Source organism: Heloderma suspectum, chromosome 17, assembly GCF_057233095.1.
Source record: "Heloderma suspectum isolate Gila_16-S chromosome 17, 16-S_ref, whole genome shotgun sequence".
Classification (NCBI taxonomy): Eukaryota; Metazoa; Chordata; class Lepidosauria; order Squamata; family Helodermatidae; genus Heloderma; species Heloderma suspectum.
In genome coordinates, this window is record NC_139474.1 from 22274550 (window position 1) to 22291245 (window position 16696).

General features: G+C 47.2%; 1 protein-coding gene across 1 annotated transcript; it reads right to left on the reverse strand.

Annotated features, from left to right (window-relative positions):
* Positions 1–8926: 8926 nt before the first annotated feature.
* Positions 8927–10063, reverse strand: KCNJ10 (potassium inwardly rectifying channel subfamily J member 10). The gene has a single exon (XM_084824537.1). The coding sequence runs from the start codon at positions 10061–10063 to the stop codon at positions 8927–8929; it is 1137 nt and encodes a 378-aa protein (XP_084680663.1).
* Between the last annotated feature and the right edge of the window lie 6633 nt (positions 10064–16696).

The window sequence follows — 16696 nt, forward strand, 5'->3', positions numbered from 1 at the left end:
CCCTCTGATCTAGGAAGCAATTGGAGGCCTTGGAGCTGGGAGAGAAAGAAGGAGCGAGAGGAGATGCCTCTGTCTCTGGCAGCATCCCACGGGCAGAGCCATCTAGCGGCCCCAGCCCAGGGGGGCCCGATCCTGCCATGTGCAAATCTCCTCATGCATAGAGAGGGCAAAAAATGTGAACAGCTGGAGCGGCCTTGGGCTAGAAGCTAGGAGGGCGTCTGGACACTTTTCGCCAACCTTTCATTTCATTAAAGAAACAGCGACAACCCAGCTGTCCCCCTTTGGGTTTGATTTGATGCTTGGCTGCGCAAGCCACCTTGAGAACACTTCTGCGCAAGGAAGGAGCCCAGCAGGGCAGCTCCGTAATTTTAGACCCTGGGCCTGTAGACAGGCATGGTGTACTACTTCCGTTGTGAATCCCACAACTAACATTTCCTTCTCGCCCCGACCCCTCGACTCCATGCTTTACAACTGCTTCCACAATCCTAGTATGTCAGAGCAAGAAAGCCAGACTAAAAAAAAACCCTGATGAGAAAGCCCAGTGCTGTGAGCATGTGCAGTTGTGCATTTTAAATTTATTTAAACCACAGCACCATCATGACTGTACAGGGACACCGCAGGATTTGCTTCTGTTGCACGGATGCGAGACACCATTACTTGGGAATAGGCACCACTGTGTTGGGGGGAGGGGAATACAATTTTAAATTCAAAACAATAACATGAGCTGGCTGCCCCGTGATTATACAATGTTTTTAAAAGTACGAAAGGAAGGAGGCTGCAGCAAGCACTGTCAGTCCCCGTGGGCCCTCACGGGCCCGGGTGCTGGCGCTAGGCACGTTTGCCGCTTCCGCCCTCCTCTGGCATGCTCTGGGTGGCCGTTTGGGCCGTCCCTGGGTTGTGGGCCCTGGCTTCAGCTGTTCCACTGGAGTGGCCTGGTAAGAAAGAAGAGAGCAGCCCTCTTACACCTTCTTTTTTTGTACTTGGGTAGAAGAGGGAATGTCAGGAGCTGCAGCCTGTCATGCAAGCTGCCACACCCGCTGAAATTCCCTCTTCCACACAGCCATGAGACGTGCAAGAGCCCTGCCCTCTTCTTTGGTCCCCGTAAGGGTATAGATCCGTTTAAAATAAATAAAACCGTTGACGCTAGCAAATAAACAGGTGCATGTGTTTTGCACCAAGTGAGTACACAAGAGGATTTTTTTTTATGGCTGCTTTTTGCACCTTCCAGCAGAATCTAATATTCTAATTGTTTTTAGCATTAAAAACAGCATGCATTTGTGAGTGAGTGAGTGTGACAGGAATTAATCTCAGCCCAAACTAGGTTTGCCATCTGTTCCTTATTTATGAACTATATTTATTTGTGAGTTGTAGCAGGACTAGAGAAAGCATCTTTAATTTTATATATTATAAAGACAGTGTATTTTTAATAAAGTACTGTTAATGTTCTGACACATGTAATATCGCATTTTCTTGAAGTCTCATGGTGTGTTTCTTATTTTGGAGCTCTTTTTTCCATGTTGCAATTTCACAGTTGTCTTGCTAGGTTTCCCTCCATCTTCACAGGCCTTGCTTTCTTGACAGTTTTAAAACCGTATTGCGTGTGTGTTTGTTTCCTATTGGGAATAGGTCTGTATTCCAGGTATGCATCCCAAAAGGCGTACGTCTAAATGCTTTTTGTACGTTACACAACTGTTGCCGTTTTTGAAGCTGCAAGCCTAAACGCTAGTGAAAAGAAAACCAACAACCTACAGGCATTAGTTACTTACAATCCATACATTAGAGCTACTATGCTAGTTTGGGATAGTGTCAAGAATCTCTTTCTTCATTTCTTTGCTTCCGTCATTTATGTATAATGGAAAATTTTCATTAATTGGTGGAACTTCAATCTGGAGTAAACATAAAGATCCATGCAAGTGGTGAGAAACAAGACGTGTGTTTCCTTACACGACCTTACACACAGAACAGGGCGGGCTCCTCTTGGATTCCAATATAACCAGATATGTTCCTCAATAAATTCTAACATGCGTAATGCTGTGTTGAATTCAGAGGTAGCTACTTTTGAGCAATTAATTTATGAGTGAACGAAGCAGAAAGGTTTGTTATCATCAATTCAGGGTGCAACCCTGTCAGGATAGTTGCCTGCCACCGAACTCGGAGGGGCTGACTATCCGATGCAAGGCGGGCAGAGCATGGAGGGGATCCTCTCCACGGCGCTCCAGCCGCCCTGCATTTGTGGCTAGACAAACGATTTGGGCTGTTTAGCTGGGGGCTTCGGAGCAGCGGTGGGAGGCCAGAGAGCACATAGGAAGCATTGTAGCAACACTTCCGTGGTCCCCTCCCTGCCCCTGGGAATGCTTCCTTTCCACCCGCTCGGTGCTGCTCTTACGAGCACAAAGAAGGGGACAAACCACACTGCTGACGAGGGGGCAGGGGAGGGGGCAGGGAGCGACGTTTTTGGGAACCGAGCTCGGATCCCTGGCTCCAAGCTCAGTTCCTAGAAACCAAAAAATCCTATGGCCCTCTAGACACTGTCTACCGGCCTTAGGATTGCTCCTTTGATTAATTATTTTGGGGAAAAGGCTGTATGTGCAATATCAGCCATTACACATGTTCTGATATCCTGTGACCTTCTAAGCGTTATGTGGATGAACAGAGAGATCCCATATATAAAGAGATGGTTCAGAATCTATTGAACGCTGCTAGGATTTTGGCAGCCAGAAGGAGGAGGAGGAGTAATGTTTTCCTCACGGTGAAGGAATGGGTGTGGAAAGTGTGGAAAGTTGCAGAGATGACTACGTTAACTGAATATGTCCGTCTAAGAGATAGTAGACAAAAGACTACCTGTTTTTCCAATGTCTCACACCCTTTCATTGTCTTTATACAACTAGATACAACTTGGATGTTGACAGTTATAAATGTTTTTCCTTGTTATACTCTGATCAAGAGGTGAAGTGTACCAATTTTTGACAAAGTGTTCAATTGTTTTGCTTTTTCACATGTTTAATAACATACCAACTACCTGTTTAGAATTATACTTTGCAGGAATGTTGTTGTTGTTGTTCAGTCGTGTCCGACTCTTCGTGACCCCATGGACCACAGCATGCCAGGCCTTCCTGTCCTCCGCTCTCTCCCGGAGTGCGCTCAAGTCCATATTGCAGCAATGTTACACGCTTGCTTTTTTGTATGAATGTTATATTGTGTACAGTACTGTTATATTCCCTTATATATATGATTATAATTTAAAAAATTAAAATATGCCTGAGGAGACCCGAGTGGCCATAACTAAAACTAAAAGGAGGAAGAAAAACAGGCAATAAACTGGCTTCCCCCCCCCCTTTTTCGTGGTGGATCCAATTCCTTGACCTCAGACAGCAGTTTAGAACCCCCCAAGTAACTGCAGGCTGGCCCATCTTAGAGTTCGTACGGGATTTCTAGCTAAAAGCACTCTGGGAACGGGTTCTGGGCATCATGAGGGAAGCGGAGACATTTAAGTTGCAATCCTACGCGTGTTCAGACAGAAAGGAGTCCTACAGTTCTCAGCATCCCCGGCTGAAGGGATGCTGGGAGTTGTGGGAAGTTTTTCCGTCTCTTGAGAAGGCCTCATTCTCACAAGCAGGAGCTGAGGTGGTGAACTCGTGTGTGTGCTGTACCACCCTGGACCTCTACTGCCTTGCAGGGCGGGGAGCCATATAACGGAAGACTCCTCCGTACAATAAATCCCACGTATAGGGAGTTGGCGTGTCACGGAGGATGGGCCTATATCCCGGGACTCTGTAAATCGTCTTGCTCAGTTATGTGGATATGATTAGCAAGAGATCGATCCTAGGCCTAGCCTGGGTTTCTTGACCCGGTGCACTGGATTTTTTTTTTATTTGTAGGATTCATTTATTTTTAAAGTGGAGTTCGGTCACGTGGACCTCCCCTTGCAGTCTGAAGCGGTACAGGCCACGCATAGGTTTATTTATGCCCCCTTTTGCTGTTTGTGAAAACTAGGCCAGGATACATGGTATGTGCCCCTCTTTTATGCCTTGCCCAGAGCAGGGGTAACCCAGCCAAAATCTGGGCTGCGCCCCAGCTGCGCTCCTGGAAGGAGTGAATCCTTTTGCGGAGGGGGGGAAATACCTTAAATAATAACAACTAAATCCCTAAGGCGTGGCGGGGGGAAGACTGTGCAGACAAACAGGGGTCTGGGCTAGATGGTGCTGTATTAACAATAATTAGCAATATTTATACTCGTTTTTAGAACCATAGAACTATAAAGCTAAAAGACATCTCAACCACTGTCGGGGGTGGGGGCACTCCAGTTTTGCTGTGCGTGATAAAGTGAGGGTATCTCCATATATTAGCCACCCCCTGCCCCTTTAGAAAGATCTTCACTCACACGCATGCATACATCTGTCATGCCACTGGACTGAAATTAATGGATTCCTTTTAAATCAGCACCGATTAAAGCAATATTTCAAAGACGTTTTAAAATCTGTTTTTTTTTAATTTAGTACTTCATTCTAAACAGAAGAAAATACGCAGCTCCCTTTCACCCCCCAATAAAACCAGACTTTTAGCACAAAGTCTTCTTCAGTGGATAAAAATCTTCATATTTATGAAGTACAGTACATAATTACCAGGCACAAAATAAACCTTTTTTAAACCATCAAGTTAACACGCAGCTGAATTCAATGATCAAACATTTGTTCTGTTGGACCAGCCTTCAGGAGTGTTACATAGGATCAGAGACCCTGTCCATTCAGTGCCATAAATACCTAAGCGAGGCTGGAAACCATAAATGGCTTGAGAAATTATCACCTTGGTTAACTCGAGTTGCCAGCTAGTCAGTGCTATAAATCCCCTTTTACTAGGGGCTGAGACTCTGGTATTAAATGCTTTGTTAAAACACACAGCTTTTCATCATAATAGGAATTCACTGAAAATGGCAGATGGGGATTTTCCGTGAAAGAAAGAAGTAAAAGGGTGTGTTGGGCGCTCTCACTTTTTTGTGTTTCATTTTTTGATTATCACTCTGATATATCTGGAATAAGTGCATCAAGCATCACCGCGGGGGACACTTTGTGATTAATTCAGTCACTGTCCTGTGACTCCCCTAAATCTCTCTTTTAAAAAAAATCTTCTGTGGTCATCCACTTATTTGGGAATCGTGGAGCTGATGGATATGCAATGTCATACACGCCATCTTTCTCCCCCATGGAAATCAGGGGAAAATGTAACCTACGAAGCCTTTCCATTTTCAAGACAAGGAACCGAGGCCAAGTGTTATTTGGCCAAGCTTACCCCTTAAGGTGGAATTTGAACTCAGCACAACTCTATACAACAGACAGTCTCTTGGGCAGTAGTCTGGGTGTAGTCTTCCCACACACACATCACACACACCTGCCCCACAACCCTGCAAACAAACATAATATGGGCAATAGGGCCCTATCGTCCTGAATGCATCGCCCACATCAAAACACACTGACCTTCACACATGATGCTAACCCATGGTTTATTTAACTCATGGTTAACCCATGGTTTGGTGACCTACACAGGATTCGTCTGGCGGACATTGGCTGGGTTCACACAATCAGTGGAGGAAAAGAAGCCACTGTGGTGTCTTCCCCCGCTCCCATGCGTGTTGCTCGCATTTGCCTAATTACCCACAATGCAGCGTGGGTTATTCTGCCATCCGAACACAATAACCTGTACCACATCGCAGGGGTGCGAATGCTATGCACAGGGCCGGGAAAGAAGCCATGGCGGCTTTTCCTTCCCGCTGTTCATGTGAACCCGGTCACTCAAACAAACTGTGATTTCTTTTCTCAGTCCCTGGATTGTTTCCACCTTCCTTCACCCATTCGCTCCCTGTATCCCAAATCACCACTCTTGCCCACTATCCCTGTAGCCTGGCAAAACAACCCATGAACAACCCTCAGTTCACACATAATGACAACCCACAGTTTAAAAAACCCAGAGTTCACAACCCAACAACGAACCATGGGTTCTCTTTCTGGGTTAGAGTTCATGATGAACAAACCATGGTTTGTTAGTGCAGATGGGTTCGCACATCATGACAACCCAGAATTCAACAACCCATGAGTTACTGGTTAGCATTATGCGTGAACCTGGTCATTCTCTGTTTGCACTGCTGTACCAAGGGACGGGACCAAAAAATGTATCACCACATTGCAAATGTGGTGTTGCTAGTAATTGGTATCAAACTCATGTGTAACTTGTGTGCTCACTTCCACCATCCTAAGAATTTCTATTTGTTAGTCACAATTCAAATATGAAAACTTAATTTTTCTGTTGAAAAAAGTGAAGTGATTCTGGGCGTGGAATGGGAGTTTTCCACTGGAAATGTTAGAATTTAGGAAGGAAGGACGGAAGGAAGACTGGATCATCTCTGATTAACTTTCTTTTTGGCTTTGATAGCATTTTGCATCCATTCTTCAATTTGTTGCTGACAAAGTGCAAAGTAACTTACTCTTCTTTTCTTTTTCTTTTCTTTACAAATAACAATATATATATATCATTTATATAAATAGATTTTTATATATTTCATAGATATTTTCCTATGGAGAGGAAGTTCCTCTCTCCCTCTTTCTCAGTGTACATAACACCATTTCAGACTCCGTTCCTGTAAGAAACCATCTTAAGCCCAGAACAATATGACTCCTAAATAGAGCCAATGACCCCACCCAAACCCCTGAATCCCATTGACCCGCAATACTATCTAGCCATAAGTAGCTGCAATTGTTTAAAATGGTTTCGATACCACTATGGGCCTCCTCCCAACTCCAAACCGCATTGGCATGGGAGACCTTGCAGGGAGAGAAATAATTGGCCTCCTCCCAACCCCAAATTCAGGCCCTTCCTTCAGGCTGGAAGGTTCTGGATGACAAAGAGGTACGTCGTCCTCCTTATGCCCGAATAGCCATACAGCTGCATATATATGTATGTGTATAAAGTGATTCTGAGAACATAGAAAAGTAAATCAGTGTCTCGTTCCCTCCAGATGGATCTATTTTGACACATTCTTCATGACTGGGTTGTTCCCTGGTTCACGAGTCTTATGATTGACCTTGCCTCTAAGTCAAATGAACTTTTCCTAAGCTTGTTGTCAGTTTCTTCTACAGTTACTCAGATGTTTGGCCTACACCTTAAAAACAACAACACTTGGGTTGAGTTCTGGTGGATTAACGTTAAAAGCCAGAGTGCAAATACGTTAGCTTTACAACGATGCAACTTCATTGTTTTTTTCGTCTTCTCCTTCCATACGGAGTATCTGTCCATGGACTCTGTCTGTCTTCACAATGGTTTACAAGGACTATTTTTGTTTTCTGTCACAGACAACACTGGCACCGCCCTTTCTGAGTTTTTTGTCAGACATGAAATCTGTTCTCAGTTCCAAATGGCAGCAGGTAGGAAATACCACAGTGGGAAGCCTAGGAAGAAGATGGGCATCAGTTTTCCCAAATGATGGATCGTGTTTGTTTCCCATACCCTTAGCTTCGAAGTTCAGCATTTCTGATGTTGATAATTTACAGTAATAATAACAAATACAGCAAGTCTGTTGTGATCAGAGGCTCACCTGTAGCTTAAGGAACTGGCCGCCCCAGTGGGACTAAGGAGACAGAAATGCCATCAGGCTCCGCCTGCATGTTGCTGACTACAGATACTCGTGCGCTGTGGGCTGCTGGAGAGGTAAGGAGTCATACCCCTGTAGTCCTGGCAGTGGGCTCTTTTTAGGTTTCAAAACAAGGATTATGATAGTGTGGAGCCAGTGAAGAAAGAGAATGAGACTCTCTTGCTGGAGTACAACTTTATATGTGGGGCAGCTTCCAGGTTCTAGGTGTCTCTGTAACGTCTAGGTTCCAGGTAATTCTGCAACGCTTTTAACAGAAGTGTGGCTGTCTCCATTTTCCACCTCCACAGTTAACAGGGAAGATCAGGAAGGACTGTGTTTTAGGAAGGACTTCATAAATGGAGTAACCAAACTTCCAGGTCAGAAAACACACCATAGTCATTCCTAAGACATGATGACTGTGTCTTTTTTTCATATAACACCTCTGAGAGTACTGGGATGAGTGTGTGTGCATGCGCGTGTGTGCGCACATGCGCACACACACACACACGCGCGCTATTTATGAAAGACAAAGGGACCTGATATATACATTTCAAACAGAAGGCTCTATGTCATGGAGGAAGGAGCTGCAGAGTGGTTTGGTAGAATGCAGAATCTTGTCAGGTACACATGCTGTGGAAACATTTCCCAGCGTTGTTGGAGGTATCCAGTAGTGACCACAACTGAATTTTAATCTGGGCAGATGGACTAGTAGGATTAAATCTAGCAATTCACAGGGTCTGGTGTTGCAAGGCATTGCATCAGCTCTGGCTGCATCAGTTTTGTTTTCCATGCCTCCATTTATCGTATATCCATCAATGTTTTTCAGGTTAGACTGGGATTAAGCACTAATCTTCATAGTAAGAGTTTCCAAGGCAAACAACAACAACAAAACTTCCAGATGTTTGTATAAAATGTAGCATACTGCGCAATTTCCTCTACCCTGGTAAGATGTAGTCTTGCTGGTGTATATTCAGCTGCCTCTTGAGAATCAGAAACCCTGAACAAAGGTTTCACCGCAATGTGTATTTTAAAATGAGCACAATGAAAAATACTTCCAGCAGTTGGTCAAAACCATAGAGCAGACGTTTAATTCTGGTGTGGACTGAGAGTTGCTGTGTCAGGAGGGAAGCTAACACTGCATTCCCGTAACAGATTCCCAGAGAGAAGAACGGTTGCTCCATCTGCATCTTGAGAGATTCTTATGAAATGAAGGAGCACAACAAGGGAGGGATGCGAAGGAAGTCTGGAAACTAACAAAGACATTTAACATAATGTTTGTGATGCTGGCCTCACAAGTCCTCAGCATGATCAAACATTGCTGATCCGGACACTCAAGGGGGTGCCTTCCCGCTCTGCTTTCTCAAGAAAGGATTCCTCTAGCTTCAGTTTCTCAGGGTCCCCAAACCGCACAGTTTCATGCAGGCAGCAAGGAGGTGATACTTTGACCACTTGTTCAAACAGACTAAAATCAGCTACATACTTCCCACTGGCTGAGACAGAAATGACAGGGGTAAACTCATAGCCCCATAGGATCTCCTCGGGGAGGTAGGAGGTCCGAACTTGGCACGTGGCACTGGTGGATTCCACGGTGCCACTGAGAATAACCACAAGCTCAAAGTCTCCTTCTCCTGTGCGCAGGGCCATGTCCCGGAAGGGGCTGTTTTCATTCACCACATGGTAGAATGTAAGGGGCAATATGAGGAAGGGGCTATCAGAAGATGTGTCCACTTGGAAGTCCACATTGACCTGGTTGAGTCGGACATTCTCACCTTCTTTGGTGAGGTAGGTCTGCAGGAGTTTGCCGGTGACCTGGCAGCCAATCAGCAGGCTTTTGCGCATGTTGGCCACTCTGATCATTAGGCAGGTCTTGCCATCGTGCTGTGCCACCACAGCGTGCTGGCTAAATTTAATGGTCTCCGCCCTCTTTTTGGGCCTGGCGATCTTGGCCAAGAAGGTGCCAGTGATGAAGATCTCCATGATCGTGGTGAGGACCAGCTGGCTAATGAGCAAGATGATAGCCAACGGGCACTCTTCGCTGATGTAGCGGAAGCCGTAGCCAATGGTGGTCTGGGACTCCAGGGAGAAGAGGAAGGCCCCCGTAAGCGTATGGACCTGCACGACACATGGCGTGTGGTTGGCGGGAGGGTCGAACTCCAGCAGGTCCCCATGCAGCACAGCCACAAGATACCAGATGACTCCGAAGATGAACCACGTCCCCGCAAAGGACGCCGAGAAGAGAATGAGCTTGTAGCGCCACTGCATGTCAATGAAGGTTGTCCACAGGTCCTTCAGATAGAGGAACCTCTTGTCAGCAATGTGTTCCATCCGCACATTGCTCCGCCCATCCTTCGTCATCACCCGCCTCTTACGCAGGGCGGAGCCAATGAGGGGCCGGCTGTCGGTCTGTGTCGTCTGGCTGTAATACACCTTCGTAGCAGAGGTCATCTGGGGTGGGGAGAGAACAGAAGGAAAGATGAGAGGGCCGGATGGAGGTAACAAAGGCCAAACTATGTTGACAGAGTATCAGCCATATGAGATTATTATTACTGACTGGAAACCGAAGGGAAGTGTCCTGCAGAAGGACTTAAAGGAGTACTAGATGGGTGCTTCAACAAATATTTAGGGATGCTAAGTAAATGACGTCCTTAATCTCTACATTAAAAAATCTCATTCAATTATCTCTGAAGGATAAATTAGATGTTATTTGAAACATGCGGCCACCAGCAGTCCACATCTCTTCCCTGATGACCTGGAATGTCGAGATCAAGCAGGTGTGTGAGGTGATATCATCACACTCAGCATCCCCCGTCTCCCCGCTCACATGTAGGAGCCAATGACATGACGTGCGGATGAGAAAAGGCAAGCCCCCAGTGTCATCCATGTCAGCTGCATCAACGAGATGCTACCAGGAGCTGTGGACTGGCTGCAGCCATGCATCTAAGAGACTTCTTGCCCTCAAGGTGAAGGAATAAAGGGAGATGGATAATGTATCTGCCTTTAAAACTAGGCCTGCAGAGACCTGGGTTCAAATCCCCCCTCAACTATGAAGTTAACTTGGGCCAGTCACTCTCAGCCTAATCTCCCTCATGGGCGGTTGTGAGGACAAAACGAGGAGGGGGAGAAAATGCATGCTACTCTGAGAAAGGTTGGGATAAAAATGCAGCAAACACATAAACAGGCACCAGCCGATGTCTTTCCTTGGCTCCAGCAGGTGTCCCCATAAGCCTAAATATGATAAAGTGGCCCTGGTTTTGCCTAGCAGTGCTGAGGCTGCAGTCATCACAAAACACATATAGGGCAAGCAAAGGTTTGTTGAGTTCCTTCAGGCATCCAGCATAAGAGTGGCGTCTGGGCCTCTTTAAAGCAACCCTGCCCCCGTCCCCCTTGCTGCGCCATTTTGCCAAGGCCACGTTGCAGCCACTGCGACGGGATGGGGCCGCCCTGGTTGCCTTTTGGACGATTAAAGCAGTTGCGCCTGGAGAAGAGCTGCAAGGGCTAGGAAACCCATTGGGCCAAATTAACTGTTTTGCAGCACGTTTGAGGTCCCAAGCCTCTTCCACGCAAAGGGCACAGCAAACGTGTGCCGAACTGGGATAAGTTCAGCTGCCCATGTCAGAATCTCGTCCCTTACGAAAGACAGAAGAGCAGCACTTAGAGCACCGCCGTGGATGAAGCCTCGAGGGATGGACACAGAACATGCACAATATCCTCTGTGGGCGCCGAAAGTCAGTCGCGACTCCCCTTCTCACTTGGAGCAGAAGAGCAATGGGCTGTGAGCGCGAGGAGCCGTCTGTCTGAAAGCGCCCGAGATCTCTATGGGCACCGCAGCCAGTTCGCTGGAAATGGCAACCTAGTGCCCTGTGCTGTGGCCCGAGGGCCCACACCCCCGTGGCAGCCCACCGAGAAGACCGTTGCTCCTCCTCTTCTCCCCGGGAACCAGCTTGTTCGCCTGCCTCTCACCCTGGCCCAGGCAACAGAGGGGGTGGGGAGGAGGAGCAGGGGATGCCCCGGCCTCCTTGCTCCCGGGCTCTCAACCTGCCACGCAAGCAAGTGGCAGCACTGATGAGAGAGAGAGGAGGGGCAAGAGCAGCAGGTGACCAGGGCGGCGCGAGGGAGGGGGCCCGGGGGGTGTCTCACCCAAGGGCCCTCCAAAAACCTGGGGCCAGCATTCCGTTTCCACAGCGGCCGACCCGGTGTCCCAGTAGGATGCCCACAAGCAGGACAGGACAATAGCACCCTCCCACTCATGTTCCCCAGCAACTGGTATTCAGAGGTACATTGCCTCTGAACATGGAGGTTCAGCTTCATTGAGTGTTACCGGGTTCTAGTATTATGGGAGAGCGAGGAAGTCTCCCACACTTCTCTTGCTTTTATTCCCTTCTATACCGCCTTTCCCAACCGGCTGCCCTCCTGATGTGTTGGACCGCAAGTCCCATCGTTCCCAGCCAGGTTGGGCAAGGCTGAGCTAGAGGCACTTAGCTTAGCAAAATGACTGACTTGGTGGCTAGGAGCACGCTGCTTCAGCTTTGGCTGCCTTTGGCTTGGGGGTGTCACCGCAGTGGCGGGCGGGCCGAGCTCTTCGTTCTCTTCTCCCGAATTTCCCGGAGGACTCTGTCTGGTGACCTGTCTTGGCAGGTAGGAAGGATGCCCGACCTGGCACAGCAGTGCTTGATGTTCTGACGCCATCGTTCTTGGTCCCCCCACCCTGGCCCCCCTTCGGAAGCAGCCGCTGCCATGCCTCGTCAAATGCAGAAGTGGCCACTGGATGGGCCCAGCTCTGCCACGCAGCAAGCCTCGCCCCTCGGCATGAGGCGCCCTGCCCCAGGAGGTGCTGCTGTGGCCATCACAGGGCAGCTCCAGGCAACCTTTTCTCCAGACGCCGCTTCTTTGGATAACATCCCCTCACATTCCGTTCTTCACACAAACGGGGGGCTGCCGAGCTGCCAGGATCTCCCCCTGCAGCTGGAATTATGCTAGCAGTGCCTGTTTCATGTGGCACAAACCCAGATATCTGCAACAGGGCAAGAGCCACAGACCAGCCCAGGGGGTAGCTCAGTGGCAGAGCCTGTGCTTTGCATGCAGACGGCCCCAGGTCGATCCCCGTCAGCATCTCCAGGCCAGGGCTGGGAAAACGCCTGCCTGAAACCTTGGAGAGCTGCTGCTGCCGGTCAGTGTTGACAATACTGGGCTAGATGGACCCAAGGTCTGTTAAAGGGAACTCCCTATATTTCCTATGAGGGAGACCATCCTAGAAAGAAATGGCAATGCCTCTGCCCCCCAACGATGGCTCTTGTAACAGCCAGGCTGTATCCATCATGCTTGAGTTACAGGGGGACAGAGGGGACCCGCCTTCACCTTTTGAGAGAGCCCCCTTAGCTACTGCCTTTAGAAGACTCCAGAGTGGGGCCTTGATTTGGCTGAAGGCGGGGTGAGAGAAGGTGGCCACGTGGATCTCACCAAGGGCCCTTGTGCCTTTCTGTTCATTATCCAAACACTGAGAGAAAAGTACACACCTTCGCCCTGGTCAAGGAGGGAGCAGCTGGCAATGTTAGCAGCAATTCAGGCTGGTATATTATATTACTGTATTAGCTGAAATAATGTTGATAATGCTAGTTTGGAGCTGTTTTGTATGTTTTATTTATTCCTGTTTCATTGCTATTATAAACCCTTTGGATCATAATTATTTACGGGAAGGAAGGAAGCAAATAAACTAATGATGACATTATATTATTGCATCACTTTATGGAATACTCTTCTATTCAAAATATACAAAGCAATGCACAGTGCAACTGAACGAAAGCGATTCAAAAATAAAGACAAGGATCCAAATGCAACAGAGATACACATTATAGTTCGACATAAAAATAAGCCACTAACCAAGCCCAAGGCAAAGCTCTCTAAAACCGCCAGGTTTTAAAAAGGGAAAGGTTCCTCCTGTGCAAGCACCGAGTCATTGCTGACTCCTAGAGGGACGCCGCTTTTGCTGGCATTTTCATGGCAGACTTTAGCGGGGTGGTTTGCCATTGCCTTCCCCAGTCGTGACTACCTTTCCCCCAGCAAGCTGGGTACTCATTTTACCGACCTCGGAAGGATGGAGGGCTGAGTCGACCTGAGCCGGCTACCTGAGACCCAGCTTCCGCTGGGATCGAACTCAGGTCGTGCGGAGAGTTTCGGTTGCAATACTGTCGTAAAAGATGTAGTTGGCCATTTCCCCTGAACAGGGGCACCGTCAAAACTGGGGTGGAGAAGGTTTTTGACAGAAACAGCTGAGAGGAGTTACAAATGCAGATAATGGCTTAGGAAAAGTCTTAAATTATGCCATTATTTCTCTTCGGCCTTGTCTGACCAAGTTTATTGGAGGTAATATGCCTCTTGATGCCAATTTCTGGGGAACAAAAGTGTGTGTGTGGGTCACATAGCGCCCAAGTCCTGCTTCCTATAGGCATTTGGTTGGGCACTGGAGGAACAGAAGACTGGACTAAATAGGCCTTTTGATATGATCTGGAAGAGCTCTTCTTATGTTCCTAAGCAGGGGCGTCATTTTAAAAGGCCCACCTGGGCATGGGCCCCCGGCCCCAGATCTTTTGAGCTGTCCTAATTGCCATTTTTTTACATTTCCCCATTGACTTGCATTGGAAAATAGAAATGACCATAACTTTCTTAGATTGTAAGATAAATACAGGACATTTGGAGACCTGGTAGCCCCCATGGAGCTGATTGAGCCTGCCAGATTTCAGGCAGTTAGGACCAGCGGTTTTTGTGCTAGTCACAGGTAAATTTGGCTATTTTCAGGAAAATCTGTCAAAGCAAACAGCTATAGCTTTTTTGTGCTTCCACATAAGTGCATGGAATTTGGGGACCTGGCAGCCCCTACAAAGCTGACTGAATCTGCCCAATTTCAGACAGTTAGGCCTAGTGGCTTTTGTTCTAGCCATGCATAAAGTTTCCTTTTCTCAAAGACAAAAAAAGTAAAAACTGTCAAGCCACACAGGGGATTGGAGATCTTAATCAGAAGGGGTTTAAGGTGACCATGAGGTCACTATCCCTAATCTCTGGTGTAGGTTTTGTTTTTTGTTTTTTTGAGGTGCAAAACTTTCCCCCTACTTTTCTGCTCTTACATGCCCACTGTTGGGAGCTTGCTTGCAATGAGATTTTGAAGAGGAAGATAGATGGGAAGAAAGAGCTCCATGTGAAATAGTGGTATTTCAGACAGCATCTGATTTCACTGCCCCAAACTGGAGCCTTTTGCTTCCGCAGAAGTTTAGTATCTTCAGTACAGCAAAGGATCCAATCAGCCTCCACAAACTTCTTTCTCCCCCTCCACTTTAATTTCTCCTAAATAGCTGTAGGACTCAAATTTTTCCAGAAGGAAGGTTAAGACTGTGTGGCGTCATGATCGAGGAACTGCTGAGCCTTTTAAATAGGTTCTAGAGTTTTTTAAAAAGCTAGAAAAAGCCCTCAGTCACCTCACCTCATAAAGTTAATTTAAGTACTGCAATCTTTACAAACCTTCCACAGCCTCCTAAATTCCTCTGAAGTACCACCTCTCTGAAAGGAGCCACGTGGCTTAGGGAATTCCCTCTACACCCCCCGCCCCATGCATGCATTTCCATTCACCATTCTTCTTTTCTTCTTCCCTCCCCTATCCTGATCTTTCTCTTCTTTATTCCACCCAGAACATATCTGGGGGAATTCTTAAAGAATTCTCTTCGGCAGGCAAGAGAAGTTCTGAACTGTATTTGACTTTATACAAACAGACAAGAGGGCTGGTTTTTCTCCTCTCCTCACTCAAGCCTTTGAGAAAAGTGGGTTCACATGGCTGCAGAGAAACAAACCTGGGGCTGTTTTGTTTCAGTCGCCATTATCCAGCAACAGGAAGGGCTGTAGCTCAGTGGCAGAGCACATGCTTGGCAAGCAGGAGGTCCCAGGTTCAATCCCCAGCATCTCCAGGCAGGGCTACGAAAGAATCCTGCCTGAAACTCTGGAGAGCCGCTACTGCCAGTCAGTGTCAACAATACTGCGCTAGATGGACCCATCCTATGTTCCTATGAACAGAAAGCTTTAATAAAAAATAGGAGTTTGGGTTTGTTTTTTAAGTGGAAGGGAGATAAATACTGCTCATTTATACAATCCTATGTATGCCTACTCAGAAGCCCCAATATGTTTAATGAGGCTTACCCTCAGGAAAGTGTGCATAGGATTCCAGCACAAGTTACTTTTGCAGGGAGGTTTGCACCTTGATGTTCTGCAAGTTTACTCAGAAATAAGTCCTGAGTTGTGAGCATGATACTGCAGGCTTAATGCAGTGCCTACCCAATTCCAGTCCAATGAATTGACTACCCTTTCAGTTCAGTCCTATGCATGTTTTGACATTTTGGCGGGGTGTGTGTGTGCATGAACTCTAGCTTCAGTGGTGAGGGAAAGGTACTTAGTACATGCTCAGAGTTTGTCCATAACTTAGCCCTAGTTTTGAAAACAGACTCATTGGCTGAATCCTGGTGAAGTCTTGGCACAAATGAAGTTATGGGGAGGAAGATACAATGAGAGCTTGTGTGTAACAAGGAGGAGGTAGAGGAGAGTTGAACAAAACAAGACATTTGTTTTTATGAAGAGTTGCTGGAGGATGGTAGGATGAGGAGGGATGGTTGCATGGAGGGGAATAGAATTGGTAGGGGGAGAATGTAAGTGCTCAGTGGTGAAAGAAAAGCATTCTGCACATGCTCAGAGGCACTCTGTATTGAAGAACATAAGAAGAGCCATGCTGCGTCAAACCAAGATCCATCTAGTCCAGCATTCTGTTCACACAGTGGCCAACCGGATGCCCATGGGAAACCCACAAGCAGGACATGGGTGCAATAGCACCTTCCCACCCATGTTCCCCTGCTGCTAACTTTGGTGAAATGTAAATAAATTCTAGTAATTCTAAATTTGCATGCATGTATATCCTTCAGAAACTGTGCAGGTTTCTTGCCTGGGGGACACCTCTAATGACCTGTGCATCTTCACACCAATCTACCCAAAAACTACTGGGGAAGGGGTAAAGGGAAAGGAAAGCACTCCCTCCCGCAAATTAGAGAA

What these genes read in the sequence shown, in the direction of transcription:
- KCNJ10 (XM_084824537.1), bottom strand. Translation starts at nt 10,063, where the DNA reads ATGACCTCTGCTACGAAGGTGTATTACAGCCAGACGACACAGACCGAC.